This window comes from Anolis sagrei, chromosome 4, assembly GCF_037176765.1.
Source record: "Anolis sagrei isolate rAnoSag1 chromosome 4, rAnoSag1.mat, whole genome shotgun sequence".
In the NCBI taxonomy this organism is placed as follows: domain Eukaryota; kingdom Metazoa; phylum Chordata; class Lepidosauria; order Squamata; family Dactyloidae; genus Anolis; species Anolis sagrei.
This window is the reverse complement of record NC_090024.1, coordinates 100,762,487-100,786,902: the sequence shown is the minus strand read 5'-3', so window position 1 is coordinate 100,786,902 and position 24,416 is coordinate 100,762,487. Positions and strand designations below refer to the sequence as shown.

The window sequence follows — 24,416 nt, the reverse complement described above, 5'->3', positions numbered from 1 at the left end:
CTTATGATTTTACAAATTAAGTACCAAAACATTAAATCATCAGAAAACAAGGGTGTCATTATCTCAGCCACCCATGTTGACAATTTTGCAATATTCCAGACTTCTGAATTGCAGGTAAGGGATGATTTAATGCAGGGGTCCTCAAACTACGGCCCGTGGGCCAGATACGGCCCTCCAAGGTCATTTATCCGGCCCTCACTCGGCATCAACCTAAGTCTGAAACGACTTGAAAGCACACAACAATCCTATCTCATCAGCCAAAAGCAGGCCCACACTTCCCAATGAAATACTGATAAGTTTATATTTGTTGAAATTGTTCTTCATTTTAATTATTGCATTGTTTTAAAGTGTTTTTGCACTACAAATAAGATATGTGCAGTGTGCATAGGAATTCATTCATTTTTTTTTTCAAATTATAATCCAGCCCTCCAACAGTTTCAGGGACTGTGACTTGGCCCTCTGTTTAAAAAGTTTGAGGACCCCTGATTTAATGTTTCAGGACTCAGTGCTGAAGACTAGTAAGTAGAAGCCTAGAGCCAAAGAGAAGCACATAAAATTAGACACATGAACCAGGGAATTCAAGTGCCAGAATGAAATAACTCACTATTCTTTTGTTCAGAAATATCCACTAGGATAAAGGTGTCTGGAAGCACCTTTGAACATTGTCAATTTTTCTGTGAGTGGTAGTGTTTTGAACTGCATGATCCTGTTGTGCCCAATGGAAACTTTTCAAACTTGAGTTTTAAGAGAAAAACTAAACAGTAACAATGATGCAAATGATCTTGTTTGTGAAACCTCCAGTTTGCTGGGACTTAATCTGATTTAAATCTGTTTGGACCATCAATGTGGCTGGGCTTCCCAGTGATCATTTCTTAAGAATCAAGGCTGTAGCTCTTTTAGGATTGGATTAATGGGATAAAGTGTACCATCTATTACTTTGCAAGAAACAAGCCTGCTCTGCCTTTGAGTGTATTTAACCAATGCATGAAAGTTCATACCTAACATAGCAGTTACAATAAAGATAACATTAGTTGTAATTTCCTGGGTAAATTTTACAAATCTTCAGAAAAATCCAGTTGAACTATTATACAGAATTCTTTCCAAAGATTTCACAGAAAGCAAAGATAGCATTGGGTGAAAAGAGAGGAATGAAATGAAGAAAGGTGAAAACTACGGTAGTATTTAGGGTTTTATGGCTTCCAAGGTTTGTGATGACATGACGTAACAATATTAGGTACTTCTATTAGATGTTCAGAAATACATTTCAGGTTTGAATTTGTAGAGGGCACTTTGTGTTCTCTGATTAAAAGCTGAAGTGAACACACTAGAACAGGTTTATTTTTGAGAGATTATTACCAAAAGCATTTGGATATGTTGAGTCTCCTTGAGAATGTTTTAGTACTGAAATATTCATATATTATGCTACTTAATGTCCCCAAAACAAGTAGAACAGAATAAAATGGTGTGGAAAACCAACGTCTAGATAGGCGATGCCCACCCAATTTACCAGTTGCATGAGACTAGATGAAAAATACAATTCCACAGGAACCCATCCTAGCAGAAATATAGATCCCAGAAAATAGAATCTAAATTAACCAACTTTTTAATCAGCCATGCCCACAAAGTTCACCAGGTGCAACAGGTCGAGATGCCGTAAGCCACAAAAATTTCATAACAACCACCTTCTTATACTCAGTTGGCCCAAACTGCCCTCTTAAACATTACTAGGAATGCCAGCTTTCCAGAGACATGTGTGTATAACAAGTGAAAGGAGTTGGATTCCATATCGGTTTTGTGATTTCTTGTCACATTCCATATATATAGCTCTGTGTAACTTATCAACTGAGTGGTTATGGCCCCATGGAAAGTTGGTGTGTTCAATGTCTTGCTGGAATGGACTGTTTCATAGATAGGCAGTGGCAACCACCTCTGTGCATTCCTTTCCTAAGAAAACTCATGAAATCTTTGAGTCGTCGTAAGTCAACAAATGACTTGAAGGCACCCACAGAGACACAGTGCTAGGGAATGGATGAAAGCTAAAAGACTGAAGTATAGCCATTGGTATGGTTACTGAATGCGGTGGAGATAATTATACTAAACCAGGAGGAATCAGTGCTTTTATTTCATACTCCAGGTCAGTAAATGCTGGCAGTCTGCAAAGAGCCACACAAACCATTCAGCTAGTAGGATTTTTGTATTTCTCTAATGGCATCCTTGTAATCCTCTTCTGAAATGAAAACAGTTCAGTAAATGGCTAAAATTGTGTCCACACATCCATCCATCCCAGTCATTATGCTACACTGTTGGGTGTGCTGTAAATTCATTTTCTCAGACTGTAAACAAGATTCTTCTGGGTAAAGTATGGGAGATGGTGAATTAGTGCAGCTACACAATTGTTTTCATGACTGGGTCTTTATTTTGTCGCATAAGGACTGTATTTTTTAGTCCTGATACCAGAAAGATAATTATTTACAAGTCTCAAGCAGGCCCTCCTGCTTTAACCGATAGATGGAACTTTATTTCTTAGAAAAGTACCATTATATCTGATATTTGGAAATCCCTGAAACATTTCTTGAAACAAAACAATAAAGTGCACACAGTTACAATATACAACACAACTGGGATGATGCTCTACCAGTTCACGTATAAGTCTTCATCAAACCTTTTCCTACTGCCTTGTCAAATAGACTCTATTTCTTCCACAGTGCAGCCTAGTGCATGTTTACTTAGAAGTAAATCCCACTGACTTAAGTTATTTACTCCAAAGTAAGAGCGATTAAAATTGCAGCCTTATCCATACAACGGGTAAGGTTTCATTCTCTCCTATTGTTTCTTAAATGGGTGGGAGTTCTACTTCCTTCATTAATGTGTTTCTAAAATGTGTTTAATTCAACATTTTATGTGTTGGTCGCATTGTGAGCCACTTTCAGTCCCAATTTAGGGGGAACAATGGCATATAAATCAAATAAATAATAATCTCTATCTCCATCATGAACAGGAAGCACATGTTGAAAAGGAGGTAGAGATTACTATCAGTTTTGCTTTAGCATACATCTTTTTCAGAAATATGATTTGTAGTATCTGTAAGAAGCTCCTTCACGTGTTTGCTAAAAACTTGAGAGATGATCCCAATAAAATCAAAGCTAAAACTACATAAAAACCCGAGAACGTGTGTATATTACTTGAGGGGTATATGATTGGTAGCAACAACCAAAATATTGCATTAAGGAGTGATTTTACTAATGCCGACTGCAATCCTAAACACACTTACTATGGATAGCTCCTACTTAAGAGAATGGGACTTGCTATAGAGTAAATATGCTTAGGATAATGCTGATGCCTCTCATCTTTGGCAGGGAATAAATCCTGCTTCCTGTATAGTGCCGGGCTAAAGAATGAAGGCACCAGCTTGACCAACAGAAAGAAGAGGTGGTACCCATTCCACAGACACAAGTATAATCCATAAGAAGCACTTGCCCCTCTGGGTCTGTACTATCATCCAAATGCGCAAATCTGGGTGATCACAGGCAACCACTTCCACATACTTCTGCACATCATGAATGGTTAGTAGTATCAAGTAGTACTAAAGGGTACTGAGATACCTTGATCAAGCTACTTCAGAGTGAGAATTGATACCAGGGTTGTTTGATCTTGTTTGCCTGGGGTCTTATTAAACATTTTGGATAGGACAGGAGTGAAAAGAAAAAAAATAGCTTCCAGCATATTTTTTAATACACCGGTATATTCTTCAGCAATATTAACTTCATTATTATTGCTATGACAGAAAATCACCCACTCAGCTGAGGGGTGAAGGGTCACAAGGTAACAATTTTCATGTTAGAATGTCAGCAAAACTCTGTAAGAGTCTGACATAAAGTCAAAAGAGATGATATGGTCCCTCAATCTGCTGGCTTTTTACACCATGCTACTACAACTAGGTGCATTTCTTCCGTTCAACTTTGGTTTACCTTAATAAGGCACTGCCTGTTTCCATCAATTTCAAAAGGTAAACCAAAAAGTATAGAAGAGTATGTTCTGTTTTTAAGATGACCCAAAATCTGCCACAGAATAAGATAAGTGTTAATATTAGGAGTGTTTTATGGCAAAATCTTATAGGCCAGATATATTCTGTATTTCTTTTGTGGGAGAACTCAGTATCAAAGGTCTCTATAGTTTTAAATACAATCCTACAGTGATGTTTTGGAAGAAAAAGACCACTCAGTGGATGGAGCTGGAGATAAAGAGACTGCCAATCCAACTTCAGCAATGATCTTCTCCATTTCCCCGTCCTTGCATCCCAGAGTCAGCTTCACGCTGGGTACACATCCCACACAGAATTGACATATAGTCTTAAACACAGCATTTTTGCTTCATTTTCTAGGGCCTAATGCAAGGTTTCAGATGGGACGTGGAGGAAGCATAATGTTAATGTATTTTATAAGGCTCTAAAGCCTCAATGTTTTGCCATAATTAGAAAATGCATCATCCTGTCTTGGACAATAAGGATATTGGGGAATTTAAGCAAATAATACATAAAATGGCAATCAATTTTGATGATGGCACCCTGATTTCATAAATTAGATGATATTTGCAAGTGTATTCCGACCCTTCTCCATTCTGGAGGTATTGATATTCTGCTACACAGGAGGCAACTAGGACATGATGGCTTCTTGTTCCCTGTTGGTATTTTCTCTCCCTGAAGCACTGCTGCCAATATGTTCGAAAAATAAGAGTAAACAGGCTGGAGGTGAAGAGGATTTGGTTACAGCCAAAAGGGAGCTACATTTAGCAAGTATACTTGCCCCATATATATACTTGCCTCTTATATTCCTTTGAGACAAAATAATGGGATATGTGTTTCTCCCCATTTCTATGGCATCGCTATTGGAAACAAAACTACCAGCGTCAACTGCTCTATAACAAGTTCACTCTGTATGAAGGACGTTACAGCACATCTAAAATAGATGGAGCTTGCAGCTCATCATTTTCTTTTTTATCTTTTTTTTTTTTTTTGCCTTTTACGTCTGTATTTTGTTTTGGCTATATACTATGAAGCAGCTCCAATCTGCATATTAATGACCCCCAAGCAAGTTTGAGAGGAAGCCTGAGGACTTCTTGTTTCCCTCTAGCTCTGCCTTCTGGCCTTTGGTAAGTTCCAGTTCACTCTCCATCTGCTCAAGCTCCGACTGGTCAAGTAGTTCAAAATCATCGCCTTCCTCTGTGTCTGTCTCTTCACTTAAATTGGGTTCTGCTTGCAGGAACTGCAACTGGTCTCTGACAGCTGCCGACACCACGGACGTGACAACCTCACTAGCAATGGCTCTTGCCATATTGGCGGCCTGGTTGTCGATCAAAGGCAGGGAGAGGCCTGCTGCAGAGTGCCCTTCCCGCCTCGGCTGGGTGCCCCGGTCCAAGGGGGCTGCGGAGAGACGATCCTTCTTCTTCCCTTGGTGGGCAGGCAGGCCAATGCTGGAATCATCCTCATCGTTTGTAGCCGTGCCATTTTCCACAGATGGAAATTCTGCAAGATCTCTGGTGAAGACCTCCTCATGGTCACTGGGACGATCAAAATCTATTAAACAGAAAAAGTGTTAAGAGAGGAGAAATCCACTGTCTCTTTGGTATCTGTGATCCAATGTATTTCCCTGAAAATAAAACCGGGTTAAGTTTTGCTCCAAAGATGCATTATGGTTTATTTTCAGGAGATGTCTCATTTTTTCATGTATCAAGTGCACATCTTATTTGTGCATTTTGTCTGTACTCTGGTCATTTGGCAATAAGTCTTGAGTTTATCTAGTGTTTACATCGGTGTTTATTTATCCAAAGGCACCTGCTTGGATATTTAGAAATACTTAATTACAATTTATATTATCATTTTTTTAAAGTACTAATGTCAATAATATTATTTATTTACATTTAGTTATATATTAATATTATTTTATAATTCAACATGTCTCTTGTGTGTTGCAATAGATGTACTACTGGTAAATGTGTCTAGCAGATGATCTTAACTGTGGCTTATTTTTGGGATAGGGCTTATCTTACAACCATCCTGAAATATCATGGTAGGGCTTATTTTCCAGTTAGGTCTTATTTTCTGGGAAATGTTGGTAGTAGTAGAGGTAGTAGTAGCAATACTGCTACTACTATGACTACTACTACTAATAGTCTGGCATTTGTCTAGGCATCAGGTGCCTCTTAAATATCCAGTATTCTGGCAGTCCTTGAGTTACAAACATCCAACTTATAAACAACTCTTAGTTAAGAATGGGAGTAATACAACAGGAAGTGAGAGAAATCTACCCCTACAAAGGGAAATTCACTCCTGGAAGAGTAATCATAGGGAAAAAGGTGTCTCCACTGAAGCTTTCTCACCAATCCTTGTTTTCACAACAATCCAGTTTTTTCAAAATCCAATTCTCACAGGGAAAGTGAGGTGAAATCTTCTGAACAGAGACAGAGACAGCAAAACAAACAGCACAGAGGTGTTGACCCTTCTCTATGCTTTCCATTGATAGATAGAGTTACACTTTAAAATGTACCTGTTCTAACTTACATAAAATTTAACTTAATAACCTGTCTTGTTCATAACTTGGGGACTGGCTGTATTCACATACAGATCTGGGTGCAATCTCTAGTGACATGAAGAATCAAAAGTACCTGCTCATGATGTTTGAAAACTTGTAAAGCAAACACTCCTGAATGATTTGGGATTACTAGAAAAATGTCAAATGAGTTTTTTTAATTACACTCTACACTTATAGGATTGGAAGGGGGAGGTCAGGTTGTTCATTCTGAAATTATAGCATCAACACTGAAACGTCTCACAAAAAAGGAAACTTTTTTCTTCTAAATTTAAAAGTTGAAACACTGGTGCCAAGACGTACCATACACATAGCACTAAATGACAGAACGTAAACTTCTGTGTTTATTTGTCAAGCATCTTTCCTTTGTTAAAAAACAGAAGGTGACAAAGTCATAGTACCTACCATCAGATATGTCTGTCTGTGGAGTGTTTCCTTCTGATAAATTGAAAGTTCCATTGTCAGTCCAAGAAGCCTCTGAAACATCTGTATCGGATACAGACAGTTCTTTGGCTGCAACGGTCGGACTAACCTGTATTTGAAAAACCAAAATGGCAAAACTCAGCACTCTTAGATTCTCAGCTAGATTAATTATCTATGTTGTAAAAATATCTCTGCATATACTCAGTAATCCTCTGACTACCTAGATAAGCAAAATCAAGACACATTCTCTGAACATTACAAAAATAACTTTTGAATGTCATTTCAACATACGTTAAATGTATCATTTCCTAGCAATATATTAGTATCTTACTTGCAAGAGTATAAAAAAACAGTTTTTCCTTATTTTGTAGAAGATGAAGATGTAGTTGAATTCTAATCATTTCCTAGAAAATGTAGAATGACAAAAGAAACCATTCCACAGTTGTACTTTGCCCTACACTGTAATGGAAAAACTAGAGAAACAAAATGTGGTGGTGGACCTACACCTCACCAACTTTGCTGTGTCTTCAATTCACTTTCTTACTCTAATAATGAAAGATGAATAAGTGTATTTACTACACTTATATCCAAGCAATACTAAATTAAGCAGTGATGTTAAGTTTAATGTTTGCCATTAAGTCAGAGTTGCTTTGAAGGAAGAATCGCAATTGCAGACCTATGCAATATGTCTGATTTGTGTCATTTGTACTACACAAAACTGCAGTTTTCACAAAGATTATCTGCTCTGACTGCTATCCAAAAGTAAAGGAGGATGCATAAAGAGGGTGATAGCAGCAAGCCATGGAGGGAATGGAAATAGTCTGCTGTGATCCTCATTCCTTGCCTTCGTGTGCTTCACAAAAGCAGGATTTTTTATTACTATATCCTGGATAGAGAGCTGTGTGGGGCAAGTGGGAACTACATTCTAGGTTCTGGAATAATAATAATAATAATAATAATAATAATAATAATAATAGTCTGGATTATTGATGTCACCATACCATTGAGGAAAAACAACAGGAAAAACTCAGCTGCTATCAAGACCTCAAAATCGAACTGCAAAGGCTCTGGCATAAACCAGTACAGGTGGTCCCAGTGGTCATCGGCACACTGGGTGCCATGCCAAAAGATCTCAGCTGGCATTTGGAAACAATAAACATCGACAAAATCATGATCTGTCAACTGCAAAAGACCACCTTACTTGGATCTGTGCACATCATTCGAAAATATATCACACAGTCCTAGACGCTTGGGAAGTGTTCGACTTGTGATTTTGTGATACGAAATCCAGCATATAGATCTCATTTGCTGTGACATACTGTGCTTTTGTGTCAATAATAAAAATAATAGTAATAATAAAGCTTTATTTGTATCCTGCCACCATCTCCACAAAGAGACTCGGGGCGGCTCATAGAAAGCACTCAATAATGCAACAATATATAAATACAACAATATTCAAAAAATACAAATTAACAACAATAAGATTAGCCCAATTTACTAAAAACAGAAATAAAACCCCTAATAATTTAAAAGATACTATAAAACCCAGAAGGCTGCAAAACTTTGAAAGAACTGGAGGCTCCATTTCAGGTAGAGAACACAAGACAGAGGGAGATAGAAAAGGCAGGAGTCTTTCTGTGGCTGTAGCAAATTGTGTTTTACATTCACTAAGTTGCAACAGACAATACTGTCACACCTTGGGTTCTGAGATGCTACCAAAGGCTTGTGGGGCACACTAATTGATCTAGAGGGCCACATGTTGCGTGCCTCTATCATATCTGGTCACCCAAAACATAGAAAAGGGTATGCATGTTAGTATTACAGTACCTTTCCTGGGGGAATAAGATGATCATACTTTAGATGCATGCAAGATAACAGAATAAATGAGAGCCCTGATTCTAATGCTTGGTGACAATGAAACCTTGATCTCCATTTTCAGCACCAGATATTCCAGGATGCAAACCAACTGAGAAACTTAAACTCTGATCTTAGATTTACTTCAAATTTATGATGAAAAGGCAGAGGCTGCAAGAATGTCTAAGAATTCCAGAGAAGTGCTTTTTTTTTGGGGGGGGGGGGAGACAAGAGACAAGACAAGATGCTTCTTTATTTTCTAAAGATTCAACTAACCTTGGGACATAGGGCTGATATGTCCAGTTCAGTGTCATCTTCTGTCAGCTTTATTTTTATCAATTCTGGAAAACAAGGTCATGTTAAATTAGTTTTGTCAAAATATTTTGCTACAAAATAAATACTTTTTATTAAAATTCACTGGATGCCTCTCAGTAATAACTTAATTAAAATGGTACCTATTTCAATGCCTGACATTACATAGTTACTTAAATGTTATTCCTCCCCACATAGAAATCCTAAGATGGTTGTGCATTTTTTGTTTAATGTAAATGGCCAAAATTAACAACTTCAGAATTAGTACATCTTTACTTTTTTCTGATATTGAAAATTATGGTCATGAAAACTACAAAGAATAGGCAGAGGGAAAATCTTCCAATTCCCTGCTTACCGGCTTTCTCTTTCAGTTTTTGCTGGATGTAGTCCCCAACACCAAAGTCCAGTTTCAGCAGTAGTGGCTTAATACTGCTATATACCTTCTGTCCAAATTCATTGCGTGCAAAGAATGGACATAAAAAGGCACACAGTACTGCAAAAAAAATTGAGGCAGGAAGTTACACAACATTTTACAACAGGTATATGTTTGAACCACATCATCTGGTAACAAGCATTTCAGATCCTCCTTAAAATACGTAAAACTATTTCCATATAAAAAAGATGTATAAATCAGCTCTCCACAACTTCCCACAGAAGCTGACCTAGGATTCGCCCAGGAAAAAAAATATATTGTGAAATAGAGATTTTTTGTTGCAATCTTCTACTTGCAAGATGAGAATATTACTACTGGTATTACTGAATTTTGCAAAACTCACTGGCATCATTACAGAAAGCATCTGGGCCGTGGTGGCGCAACGGGTTAAATTCTTGTGCTGCTGAACTGCTGACTTGAAGGTCAGCAGTTTGAATCCTGTCTGTCAGTTCCAGTTCCTACCAACCTGGCAGTTTGAAAACATGCAAATGTGAGTAGATAAATAGGTATGGCTTTGCCAGCCAGACAATCAGGAGGTGACAATGCAGGCTCCTCAGCTTGAAAATGGAGAAAAGCACCTTCCCAGAGCTAAAGATGAGCACCGCCTCCAGAAGCCAAAAATGTAAGGAGTAGCTTCTGCCTTTGTTTATGTGCCTCATTGTATATGATTGTAAAGGCATTGAATGTTTGCCCATGTATGTAAATGCCATAATCCGCTCTGAGTCCCCTAGAGGAGAAGGGCGGAATATAAATAAAGTTTGTTGTTGTTGTTGTTGTTGTTGTTATTATTATTATTATTATTATTATTATTGTACAGAAGTGTTTATAATAATATGCTTATAACTGTATTTATGTTTGCATCGGTTGCCCTAAGGCTGGAGCGGCCTAGATGTGAGAGATGCGTTACCATGGAAACGAGGCAGAAGAGGAGGTGGGAGGAGCTTAGAGAGTGAAGGTTTTGAAAAGTGACAGTTAGAGTCAGGCGGGAGACTCTGAGAGAGCAGCAGAGTCAGGCGGGAGACTCTGAGAGAGCAGCAGAGTCAGGTTTTAGACTCTGAGGAGTGAAGAAGTGAAGAGTCAGGGTTTAGTGTTCGTGAATAGTAGAGATTTCTTCAGCTAGGAAGCTGAAGGGGAAAACCTGGTTAGTTGCTTTAGTTAGAAAGAACTAACAGAGGCTTGATAAGATCGTTAGTCGGAAAAAGACTCGGGATCTGTTGTTTGATCTAGAATAGATCAAACAGAGAGACTATTCACTGCAGGGAACACTGGTTAATAAAGTGCTTCACCACAGCAAGAGTTCATAAGTTGTAACATCGAAAGTCTGAATTGTATCGCAACCAAGTTACATGTAACCATCAAGTATTTGCCAAGCTTAACATCTTCATACTGCAACCATACGCTTTGTTTAAAAATAAACTTGTTCTCTTTGGTTTTTAAAACTGCCTCATCTCCATTAATTCTACGTTCGGTGCACCCACTCTACCAAAATTACCTCACAACACAAACAGAGCCTTTAATACCAGAGCCTTTTACAAATCAGTGGCTCCTCTCTCCTAAACCTAGGCGCTTCCTCACTAATTGGTAGCGTCTCTTTACAATTTGGTGGCAGCTTCATTACCATTGGCGGAGGTCCTTTCACAAATTGGTGGCAGACGACGGGATATGTTTAACAACTGATCAAGTGCCTTAAGATTATTTTAAGAATAAGTTGTGAGGTAAAAGTTATTGGAATATGGCTACCAGGCGACAAAAAAAGGTTGTTGAGGAAACAGAGGGAGACCAAGAAGAAAGTTCGGGCTCTGAAGCAGAAACAGAGCCAGTGCCTGTGTCAGAAATGGCTTATAAGTACAAACTAGAGATAAAACGATTAGAAATAGAGGCAAAAGAAAGACAAAGAGAGAGAGAACTGGAGATGGAGGCAAAACAAAGGGAAAGAGAGTTTGAAGAAAGACAGAAAGAGAGAGAACAGGAGATAGAATTGAAGAGAATGGAATTTGAGCTGCAGAAGCAAAGATTGGCTTTGTCTCAAACATCCAGTGACATCCAGGAAGGGAGTTCTGGAGTAGATACCCCAGATTTGATAAAGAGATTCCCTAAATTTACCAAAGATGACGATGTAGAGAAATTTTTGATCTCTTTCGAGAGATGTTGTAAAGATTTTGGGGTTGCTAAGGAAAAATGGATGATATATCTAAGGCCACAGATAACTGGAAGACTTTTACAGATTTATGGAGATTTGCCTGAGGGGTCTTATGGAGATTATGATTTATTTAAGAAACAAATTCTACAAGAGTTTCGATTAACTCCTGAATTCTACAGATTTAAGTTCAGGACCCTAAAGAGAGATAAAACCCAAAGTTTTGCTCAGGTGGCCTCTAAATTGTCTCAACTGTTCGATAGTTGGCTAAGGACGTCTGAGGTGGAAGATTACCAACAGCTGAGAGAACTTTTAAAGTTGGAACAATTTTTTCAATTAGTGCCTTATGATATTCGCTGGGTGATTCAGGATCGCAAACCATCCACTATAGTAGAGGCAGCGGTTATGGTAGATCAAATAATAACCCTAAAAGAAGGATTCAAAAGGGAAGATCTGCCAAGTGATAAAAGAACAAACAGGCAGCCATTTTACCAACAACAAACGCGCCCACAGCAAGAAAAAGGTTCTGACATAGAAAACACCACCTGGAGGAGGCAGGGTGTAACAAGTCAAACTGCTCCTGAGGGAAAAAGAAGGTGCTTTCAGTGTGGAAAGTGGGACCATATAAAGTATCAATGTCCCCTTTTAAGAAAAGAGAAAACAACCCTCTTTGTGAATAAAGTAAAAGAAACACAAAAAGCAGAACCAGATACTTTGTCAAAGGGAAGTTCAGAATCAGAGCCTCAAGAGAAACAGTGTTTGTTCATCTTGTCAAACACCCCATCTAAAGATTACTTAGAATCCATTTCCATTGACAACAAGGACGTGAAAGGACTTCGAGATACAGGCTCCGAAGTATGTATAGTACATCCAGAAATAATACCTCAGAAATTTCAGCGGCCTACCTCTGAAATAAGATTAAAAGGTTTGGGACCTGCGATACCAACAGCAGTGGTGACTTTGCCAATAGAATATGGAGGATGGAAGGGTATGTGGGATTTTGCAGTTAGTCCTGACATACCATACAGATGTTTAATTGGAAATGATCTGGCTAAGAAGATTGAAAACTGGAGGATGACGTGTGAGGAGGAAGAATATGGCAACAGGGGCCCTGATCAAAAAGCCATGTGTTTTGCCTTGCAACAAGATGGGGATGAGAGTCCGGAATCCAGCGCTACGGTTGCTGAGCTTGTTAAGAAGACGGGAGGAGTTGGAGAAATTCGGCAGGAACAAGGAGCCGATGAATCTCTAAAACCTCTGTTCGCTTTGGCTCAAACCCCCACAGTATCGGCAAAAGGACGGCCCTCCGAGTTTGTGTTAAAGAATGGTGTCTTATATAGAGAAACCAGAAATGTGAAGTCAGCAGAAGGATCAGTGACATGTAATCAAATTGTAGTGCCTCAAAGTTTTAGAGAACAGCTGATGAGGGTGGCACACGAGAACCCTCAAGGTGGACATTTGGGTGTGAGGAAAACCACAAAGAGAATCACTAAGAACTTTTATTGGCCTGGCATGTTCCAGAAGATCAAAGAGTTTTGCCAGTCTTGTGATATCTGCCAAAGATTGAGTACTGGAAGGGATAAAATTAAAGCTCCTATGATCCCTATGCCGATAATTGGAGAACCATTTTACAGAGTGGGCATTGACATAGTGGGTCCTCTTTGTAAGCCAAGCAGACGTGGTTACAGATACATTTTAACCATGATTGACTACGCCACAAGATATCCAGAGGCTGTAGCTCTAACTAACATCGAGACAACAACGATTGCAAATGCACTGTTATCCATTTGGGGAAGAACTGGTTATCCTAGAGAATTGGTTTCGGATTTGGGAACTCAATTTACTTCCAGACTTATGTCGAAATTGCTTGAGTTATGTGGAGTCAGACACCTGACTTCAACAGCTTATCACCCACAGACAAATGGACTAGTTGAAAATCTGAACAAGACTTTAGTCAAAATGATAAAGTCTTACAGTCAAAAGAAGCCATACGACTGGGACGTCAAATTGCAACAACTGTTATCGCCTACAGGACCGTCCCTCATGACAGTACTGGCTACAGTCCATTTGAATTGCTATACGGAAGGAAAGCTCGTGGTCCATTAGACCTGATAAAGGAATATTGGGAGGAAAATCCGGCAACAGATCCAGTTCCAGTGGCGGAGTATTTAAAGGATCTTCAATCAACAATGCAACTGGCTAGAGACATTGCACAAGAACATTTGCTTGCGGCTCAGCAGAGACAAAAAGACTATTATGATTCTACTGCTAAGCCAAAGATCTTCAACATCGGAGATGAAGTTTTATTTTTATCTCCCAACAAAACCAACAAACTTCAATTGGATTGGTCGGGACCCTGGAAGATCACCAGGAAGCACAACCAAATAAACTATGATATATATGATGAACATTTAAATGTAGAAAGAAGAGTCCATGTAAACATGTTAAAGCCTTATGTTGGAAGGTCTGCTAATGTATATTTTGTTGTTTCGGAAGAAGAATCCGGTCCCTTTTCTTTTTGGGAGGGTGATCGTGAACAATACAAAAATTTGGATCGAGTAGAAATAAACATAGAATTGTCCCAACCACAGCGAAGAGAGGTTGTGGAAGTTTTGAGTAAATATAAAGACATATTTTCAGATTTGCCAGGAAAGGTCCAGGGAGTCCAGCATCAAATAAACACCGGTGATGCAAGTCCTATAGTATCTCCACCCTACAGGGTCACGGGGAGAATTAATGAGTGTATTGAAAAGGAGATTAAAGAAATGTTGGACCTAGGTATCATTGTTCCATCAATTAGCTCTTGGGCTTCACCCATAGTGTTAGTACAGAAGCCAGACAAGACAATTAGATTTTGCGTGGATTATAGGCGGTTAAATAAAGTAACCCAGACAGATACTTATCCTATGCCACGTTTAGATGATCTGCTAGAAAGGATGGGGAAGGCCAACTTTATTAGTAGTATAGATCTGACTAAAGGATTTTGGCAAGTGCCTATGGCATCACAGGATCAACACAAAACCGCCTTCCGGACCCAAAGTCGGTTATTTGAATTTTCCGTCCTTCCCTTTGGACTAAAAAATAGTCCAGCCACATTTCAGAGATTAGTAGACAGAGTTTTAAGTGGGCTGGGGTCTTTCTGCGTGGCTTATATCGATGATATAGGGATTTTCAGCAATTCATGGGAAGCTCACCTTGAACATTTGGATCTGGTGTTAAGCAGGTTGAGAGAAGCAGGGTTAACTATTAAAGCTTCTAAATGTAAGATAGGATACAATATTACCAAGTATTTAGGACATTTAGTGGGAAGAGGTCATATTCGACCTGACCCTACTAAAGTGGCAGTTATTCACCAGTGGCCAGTGCCCAAAAAAAAAACAAACAGGTTAGGGCATTCCTTGGATTGGCTGGATACTATCGCAAATTTATTCCATCTTTTAGTAATTTGGCAGCCCCTCTTTCGGATCTTACCAAAAAGAAGAACCCGAACCAGGTAATTTGGACTCCAAATTGTCAAACTGCCATGGATCAATTGAAGAAATCCATTACATCGGATTCTGTCCTGATGGCGCCAGATTTTGATAAACCTTTTATTCTAACATGTGATGCATCAGATACTGGGCTAGGAGCTGTCCTAAGCCAGTTAGATGTAGAGGGTGAGGACAGACCTATTTTGTTTTTGAGTAAAAAATGGCATTCTAATGAATATAGTATGTCAACTATTGAAAAAGAATGCTATGCCATCATCTGGTCAGTTAAAAAACTAAAACCATATTTGTGGGGGAGAAAGTTTACCTTACAAACGGACCATGCTCCATTAAGATGGAAGGGAGTTCTGGAGTAGATACCCCAGATTTGATAAAGAGATTCCCTAAATTTACCAAAGATGACGATGTAGAGAAATTTTTGATCTCTTTCGAGAGATGTTGTAAAGATTTTGGGGTTGCTAAGGAAAAATGGATGATATATCTAAGGCCACAGATAACTGGAAGACTTTTACAGATTTATGGAGATTTGCCTGAGGGGTCTTATGGAGATTATGATTTATTTAAGAAACAAATTCTACAAGAGTTTCGATTAACTCCTGAATTCTACAGATTTAAGTTCAGGACCCTAAAGAGAGATAAAACCCAAAGTTTTGCTCAGGTGGCCTCTAAATTGTCTCAACTGTTCGATAGTTGGCTAAGGACGTCTGAGGTGGAAGATTACCAACAGCTGAGAGAACTTTTAAAGTTGGAACAATTTTTTCAATTAGTGCCTTATGATATTCGCTGGGTGATTCAGGATCGCAAACCATCCACTATAGTAGAGGCAGCGGTTATGGTAGATCAAATAATAACCCTAAAAGAAGGATTCAAAAGGGAAGATCTGCCAAGTGATAAAAGAACAAACAGGCAGCCATTTTACCAACAACAAACGCGCCCACAGCAAGAAAAAGGTTCTGACATAGAAAACACCACCTGGAGGAGGCAGGGTGTAACAAGTCAAACTGCTCCTGAGGGAAAAAGAAGGTGCTTTCAGTGTGGAAAGTGGGACCATATAAAGTATCAATGTCCCCTTTTAAGAAAAGAGAAAACAACCCTCTTTGTGAATAAAGTAAAAGAAACACAAAAAGCAGAACCAGATACTTTGTCAAAGGGAAGTTCAGAATCAGAGCCTCAAGAGAAACAGTGTTTGTTCATCTTGTCAAACACCCCATCTAAAGATTACTTAGAATCCATTTCCATTGACAACAAGGACGTGAAAGGACTTCGAGATACAGGCTCCGAAGTATGTATAGTACATCCAGAAATAATACCTCAGAAATTTCAGCGGCCTACCTCTGAAATAAGATTAAAAGGTTTGGGACCTGCGATACCAACAGCAGTGGTGACTTTGCCAATAGAATATGGAGGATGGAAGGGTATGTGGGATTTTGCAGTTAGTCCTGACATACCATACAGATGTTTAATTGGAAATGATCTGGCTAAGAAGATTGAAAACTGGAGGATGACGTGTGAGGAGGAAGAATATGGCAACAGGGGCCCTGATCAAAAAGCCATGTGTTTTGCCTTGCAACAAGATGGGGATGAGAGTCCGGAATCCAGCGCTACGGTTGCTGAGCTTGTTAAGAAGACGGGAGGAGTTGGAGAAATTCGGCAGGAACAAGGAGCCGATGAATCTCTAAAACCTCTGTTCGCTTTGGCTCAAACCCCCACAGTATCGGCAAAAGGACGGCCCTCCGAGTTTGTGTTAAAGAATGGTGTCTTATATAGAGAAACCAGAAATGTGAAGTCAGCAGAAGGATCAGTGACATGTAATCAAATTGTAGTGCCTCAAAGTTTTAGAGAACAGCTGATGAGGGTGGCACACGAGAACCCTCAAGGTGGACATTTGGGTGTGAGGAAAACCACAAAGAGAATCACTAAGAACTTTTATTGGCCTGGCATGTTCCAGAAGATCAAAGAGTTTTGCCAGTCTTGTGATATCTGCCAAAGATTGAGTACTGGAAGGGATAAAATTAAAGCTCCTATGATCCCTATGCCGATAATTGGAGAACCATTTTACAGAGTGGGCATTGACATAGTGGGTCCTCTTTGTAAGCCAAGCAGACGTGGTTACAGATACATTTTAACCATGATTGACTACGCCACAAGATATCCAGAGGCTGTAGCTCTAACTAACATCGAGACAACAACGATTGCAAATGCACTGTTATCCATTTGGGGAAGAACTGGTTATCCTAGAGAATTGGTTTCGGATTTGGGAACTCAATTTACTTCCAGACTTATGTCGAAATTGCTTGAGTTATGTGGAGTCAGACACCTGACTTCAACAGCTTATCACCCACAGACAAATGGACTAGTTGAAAATCTGAACAAGACTTTAGTCAAAATGATAAAGTCTTACAGTCAAAAGAAGCCATACGACTGGGACGTCAAATTGCAACAACTGTTATCGCCTACAGGACCGTCCCTCATGACAGTACTGGCTACAGTCCATTTGAATTGCTATACGGAAGGAAAGCTCGTGGTCCATTAGACCTGATAAAGGAATATTGGGAGGAAAATCCGGCAACAGATCCAGTTCCAGTGGCGGAGTATTTAAAGGATCTTCAATCAACAATGCAACTGGCTAGAGACATTGCACAAGAACATTTGCTTGCGGCTCAGCAGAGACAAAAAGACTATTATGATTCTACTGCTAAGCCAAAGATCTTCAACATCGGAGATGAAGTTTTATTTTTATCTCCCAACAAAACCAACAAACTTCAATTGGATTGGTCGGGACCCTGGAAGATCACCAGGAAGCACAACCAAATAAACTATGATATATATGATGAACATTTAAATGTAGAAAGAAGAGTCCATGTAAACATGTTAAAGCCTTATGTTGGAAGGTCTGCTAATGTATATTTTGTTGTTTCGGAAGAAGAATCCGGTCCCTTTTCTTTTTGGGAGGGTGATCGTGAACAATACAAAAATTTGGATCGAGTAGAAATAAACATAGAATTGTCCCAACCACAGCGAAGAGAGGTTGTGGAAGTTTTGAGTAAATATAAAGACATATTTTCAGATTTGCCAGGAAAGGTCCAGGGAGTCCAGCATCAAATAAACACCGGTGATGCAAGTCCTATAGTATCTCCACCCTACAGGGTCACGGGGAGAATTAATGAGTGTATTGAAAAGGAGATTAAAGAAATGTTGGACCTAGGTATCATTGTTCCATCAATTAGCTCTTGGGCTTCACCCATAGTGTTAGTACAGAAGCCAGACAAGACAATTAGATTTTGCGTGGATTATAGGCGGTTAAATAAAGTAACCCAGACAGATACTTATCCTATGCCACGTTTAGATGATCTGCTAGAAAGGATGGGGAAGGCCAACTTTATTAGTAGTATAGATCTGACTAAAGGATTTTGGCAAGTGCCTATGGCATCACAGGATCAACACAAAACCGCCTTCCGGACCCAAAGTCGGTTATTTGAATTTTCCGTCCTTCCCTTTGGACTAAAAAATAGTCCAGCCACATTTCAGAGATTAGTAGACAGAGTTTTAAGTGGGCTGGGGTCTTTCTGCGTGGCTTATATCGATGATATAGGGATTTTCAGCAATTCATGGGAAGCTCACCTTGAACATTTGGATCTGGTGTTAAGCAGGTTGAGAGAAGCAGGGTTAACTATTAAAGCTTCTAAATGTAAGATAGGATACAATATTACCAAGTATTTAGGACATTTAGTGGGAAGAGGTCATATTCGACCTGACCCTACTAAAGTGGCAGTTATTCACCAGTGGCCAGTGCCCAAAAAAAAAACAAACAGGTTAGGGCATTCCTTGGATTGGCTGGATACTATCGCAAATTTATTCCATCTTTTAGTAATTTGGCAGCCCCTCTTTCGGATCTTACCAAAAAGAAGAACCCGAACCAGGTAATTTGGACTCCAAATTGTCAAACTGCCATGGATCAATTGAAGAAATCCATTACATCGGATTCTGTCCTGATGGCGCCAGATTTTGATAAACCTTTTATTCTAACATGTGATGCATCAGATACTGGGCTAGGAGCTGTCCTAAGCCAGTTAGATGTAGAGGGTGAGGACAGACCTATTTTGTTTTTGAGTAAAAAATGGCATTCTAATGAATATAGTATGTCAACTATTGAAAAAGAATGCTATGCCATCATCTGGTCAGTTAAAAAACTAAAACCATATTTGTGGGGGAGAAAGTTTACCTTACAAACGGACCATGCTCCATTAAGATGGCTAGATAATGTGAAAGGTACAAATAACAAATTGTTGAGATGGAGTTTATGTTTACAGGATTTTACATTTGAAATTAAACATGTTTCAGGTAAACGGAACATAGTTGCAGACGCCTTATGTAGAATTTTGTAAGGTTAAAGGTTTGTATGAGGTATAAATTGAATGTATTTAACCATAATATGTTTGCCTTTCAGAAATGTTGTGTATTTATATATTGTTGGATAATATGTAGAATTATTTTTGCCATTCCGGGATTGAGAATGGTCCAAAAATAATTTTTCTGGGGGGGAAGGTGTACAGAAGTGTTTATAATAATATGCTTATAACTGTATTTATGTTTGCATCGGTTGCCCTAAGGCTGGAGCGGCCTAGATGTGAGAGATGCGTTACCATGGAAACGAGGCAGAAGAGGAGGTGGGAGGAGCTTAGAGAGTGAAGGTTTTGAAAAGTGACAGTTAGAGTCAGTCAGGCGGGAGACTCTGAGAGAGCAGCAGAGTCAGGCGGGAGACTCTGAGAGAGCAGCAGAGTCAGGTTTTAGACTCTGAGGAGTAAAGAAGTGAAGAGTCAGGGTTTAGTGTTCGTGAATAGTAGAGATTTCTTCAGCTAGGAAGCTGAAGGGGAAAACCTGGTTAGTTGCTTTAGTTAGAAAGAACTAACAGAGGCTTGATAAGATCGTTAGTCGGAAAAAGACTAGGGATCTGTTGTTTGATCTAGAATAGATCAAACAGAGAGACTATTCACTGCAGGGAACACTGGTTAATAAAGTGCTTCACCACAGCAAGAGTTCATAAGTTGTAACATCGAAAGTCTGAATTGTATCGCAACCAAGTTACATGTAACCATCAAGTATTTGCCAAGCTTAACATCTTCATACTGCAACCATACGCTTTGTTTAAAAATAAACTTGTTCTCTTTGGTTTTTAAAACTGCCTCATCTCCATTAATTCTACGTTCGGTGCACCCACTCTACCAAAATTACCTCACAACACAAACAGAGCCTTTAATACCAGAGCCTTTTACAAATCAGTGGCTCCTCTCTCCTAAACCTAGGCGCTTCCTCACTAATTGGTAGCGTCTCTTTACAATTTGGTGGCAGCTTCATTACCATTGGCGGAGGTCCTTTCACAATTATTATTATATTCTGACAGTAAAACTGGATGTCTCCATTCTGTAAAATTAAATACACCACAGTGAGTGGGATTCAATTCTATGACTAGTGACCATGGAATTGCGTCCATGAAATTGCAGCATGGATCTCTAAAAAGTATGGTTGCACTGTTTTTGATAAAATAAATAATGGGTTATTGTTTATTTTGGGCTGGAGTATCAAATGTCTGTCCTTGAGGAAAATTTCTCATTTTGCTCAGAAACCTATGAATCCAGCAGCTAAGTCACAGTTTGTTGCCAATAGAAGGTTAAAATATGTCTCCTTGTTGAGGATGTCAATTGCAGTTATAAAAGTAGTGTGGAATGCAATTGTGCATGGTACTATAGAAATCTTGGGACTTCAAAATGATTCCCTGCTGCATCCCATAAGAACTGGGAAGAACTTACCTATAAGATAGGAGAGGACAATTCCAGGAACATAACTTCCCAGGACTGTGAAGAATGTGCATACGCTGCAGACCAGGAGGCAAAACTGTTCAAGAAAAACAAAACAATGAAAAGTAGTACAATAGGATCATGCCTGCCACATCCAGTACCTATGCTAAGCATGTTGCTTTGAGATCAGCAGAGATCACCAAAGATCCACACTATTATTTATAGACATTAAAAGAACAGTAGTAATGCTTGTTATAGTAAGCGGTACTATCAATACCATAGACAATAGTTCTCTTTGTAAATTCTTTTCCTTTGCCCTACAAAAATTAAATTTGTGCGCATTAGGAAGGGATGCTTGGAGAACACCTCTGATCCAAGCAACAATTTGGATGATTTTATGGTATTGAGTCAGCTTTTCATAATACAGTAATGGTCGCATTCCCAGATTCTTTGGAAATTCGCCTATCATTCACACTGGACACATTTGCTAATCTTACTCCTACCCTAAATTGTCCAGTCATTTCCTTAGATTGCAAATCTATGCACATGTACCGGGAGATAAGGCCTGTTGAAATCAATGAGTAAACATGTACTGGATTGTATTGTTAATGGCTTTATTGGTTGGATATTGTTATATCTTCACTAACATGTGACTTCTTTCAAATGAGATATATCATAGGCCTTTCTTTTACCTTGCCAGGGTTCTGCTCTTTGAAGTGAGACATTTCTTGGAGAAAGATGGCAAAACTCATCATTGCTTCTTCTAAACACTGATTCAGCCAGAGCCTGTATTCAGATTTGGAATCAATGACTTCCCAGCTGTAAAGGAGACATGAATTTGAAATACAGATTTACCCAAATTATTCTTGTGTCTACCTGTCTTCTCTATGTCCAGTTAATTTTTGCTCAACAGGAGTTCTTAACTGTTGCCACTAAAAAGTACCAGACATCCTCATATCTCAAAGTTAATAGTATAGGATTAATCCTATACAGGAAGTCCCCAAATTACAAAAAAGATAGGTTCTGGAAGTTTGTTCTTAAGTTCAACTTGTATGTAAGTTGGAACAGATACATTTTAAAGTGCAACTCTCTATCTATCTCTATCTATCTATCTATCTATCTATCTATTTATCTATCTATGCCAGGCATGGGCAAACTTTCTAACTTGGGGGTCGCATGGTGGGCCGGAGCGGGGTGGATGGGCCAGGAGGGAGGGGGTTCCTCCCAAGGCCCCTCCTTACCCTTTCATCTCCTTCCTGTTCTCTTTTGAAGGCAGAAAGTGAAGGAAAGATGGGAAATGTTTGGATCCCAAAAGAGTTGGCCTTGGTTAGTATATGTTGGAAGGGAGAGAAAAGGCGTATTCATTAGACCCTGTATTGCCTACTTCTGATCTACAATCCTAGAGCTGGAAGAGACCCCCAAGGGCCATCCAGTCCAATCCCCTGCCATGCAGGAAAACACAATCAAGGCACTCCTGACAGACAGCCTCTGTGGAAAAGCCCCCAGAGAAGGAGATTCGACTACACTCCGAGGCATCCTATGCCACTCTCTAGGAAGTTTTTTTTAATCTTTTCAGTCAAATCCCTTTCCCTGCCATTTGAACCCATTGCTCTAGAGCAGCTGAAAATCAGTTTCCCCCATCCTTCTCAATGGGACACCTTGTAAATCTTGAAGCATGGTTCTCACGTTCCCTCTCTAACTTCTCTTCTTCCAGCTAAACATCCCCCAGGAGGAAAGGAGGAAGGAAAATGAGAAGGAAGAAAGGGAGGAAGATAATGATGGAAGGAAGGGTAGAAGGGAATGGAGGGAGGGAAAAAGAGCGAGAGAGGGAAAGAAGGGAGAAAGGGAGGGAAGGGAGGGATTGAAGGAGGAAGGATAGGATGGTGTGAGAGAGGAAGGCCTGAGTAAAGAGCCCAAGGGCCACATCTGGCTCCTGAGCCTGGGTTTGCCCATACCTGATCTATGTACACAAGTTTGGATAGCATTGGGAAGAATTAACACCCCTGTGGAGTTTGTTTTGCTCTCTGTGCCCCTATTCAGAAGATTTCACTTTACTTTCTGTCACCTTTTCCTCATGATAACTCTTTCATGAGTGAATTTCTCTTCCGAGGGATAGATTTCTCTCCCTTCCTGTTGTTTCACCCCCATTCTTAACTAGTTGCTGTTTGTAGCTCGGGGACTGTCTGTACTTTTCTCTTATCACATGCAGCAAACTGTTGTCTATCACTGCTGAGAAGTCATAGACTAATCAGAAGGAAAATTATAGGTGAGAGTGGGAAATACCAGATTGTTTTTTCAACACATTGTTGTTGTTGTTTTAGTTCCAGGGACTAGCATGCTAAAATAGAAAACAAACAGCTGCAGAAATGGTATGAGATTTTACAGGTATTTATAACTCTAGGCTGGCCTGTAGAGCACTGTTTAGTCTGGAAAACACTGTGCTATGCCTACTCATTGTACCTAGTTTCAATTACAGTTCTTAATTAAGCTGAGAAAATGTCATTTAATAGTAAAAGATCTTAGGGCGGTGTGCAGGTAAAATCTACTAGTTAAAATAATGTAAATGATTTAAATATGCTAAAACATATTAAAGTTATTATCAAGTAAAAACAGGTTTAAAATATCAAAATGGGTAAAAAAACCCAGTATATAACAATGGCGGTACATCACTGTGTCTTAAAAGGGTTAGTACATAGTCATGGTTTTACTTGGTGCTTAAACAAAGCCAGTGCTAGTCCAAGAAATTCTAAGGGAAGACCATTACAAAATTGGAGTGACACAGCTGAGAATGCTCTCTCCAACACCTTCATAAAATGTGTTCACTTCACTGGTGGGACACAAAGGAGACACTCTCCTAATCTAAATGTTCATGCAGACACATACCGGCAGAGTCTCTCCCTCAAGTATCAACATCCATCAGCTAATCCTGTCTCCAAATAAAAAACAGAATAAAGCAGTGGGAGTTTGAAGGGAGTCTTGTCTGTTGTCTTCTATCATTTAATTCACCACTTGGTTTGTCATTGCCTTTCCTTTTGCTAATCGCTACCTTGCATAGACATGGTGGCTGAAATCTTACATTATCAAGCATAGCGTAAGAGTTACGAGTCCTCTAATTTCACGCTCTGGATTGAGCACTGTGCTGCTGCATAGCTCTCCTGAAATCATTCTGTTGCTGGTCAAGAGTGAGGTGGGTTTAAGGCAGAATGAGAACATCTTCCACCCAGATCCACTGGAGTCTTCCACCAGTCTCAGAGGGTATTATCATTGTTTTGCATCTGGCTTTAACACCATAGTCAGATACTTTATTTCCACTCTTTACCTGCCAAAAAATGGCCATAGGAGAGGGACCACATCCTTGCAATTATAAGTTGAGAGCAACCAGGGGATGGA

At 39.4% G+C, this 24,416-nt stretch overlaps 1 protein-coding gene across 2 annotated transcripts in view; it reads right to left on the bottom strand.

Annotated features, from left to right (window-relative positions):
- Window positions 1-2,393: 2,393 nt before the first annotated feature.
- Window positions 2,394-24,416, bottom strand: part of RETREG1 (reticulophagy regulator 1) — a 65,505-nt gene continuing 43,482 nt past the window's right edge. For both annotated transcript variants that reach the window (XM_060774675.2, XM_060774677.2), the window contains 6 exons: window positions 21,719-21,845; window positions 21,039-21,123; window positions 9,529-9,666; window positions 9,138-9,202; window positions 6,990-7,116; window positions 2,394-5,572 (listed from right to left, as the gene is read on the bottom strand). In XM_060774675.2, the coding sequence (XP_060630658.2) occupies window positions 5,073-5,572; window positions 6,990-7,116; window positions 9,138-9,202; window positions 9,529-9,666; window positions 21,039-21,123; window positions 21,719-21,845 (1,042 nt within the window). In that variant the 3' untranslated portion in view covers window positions 2,394-5,072. The remainder of the gene's footprint in view (window positions 5,573-6,989; window positions 7,117-9,137; window positions 9,203-9,528; window positions 9,667-21,038; window positions 21,124-21,718; window positions 21,846-24,416) is intronic.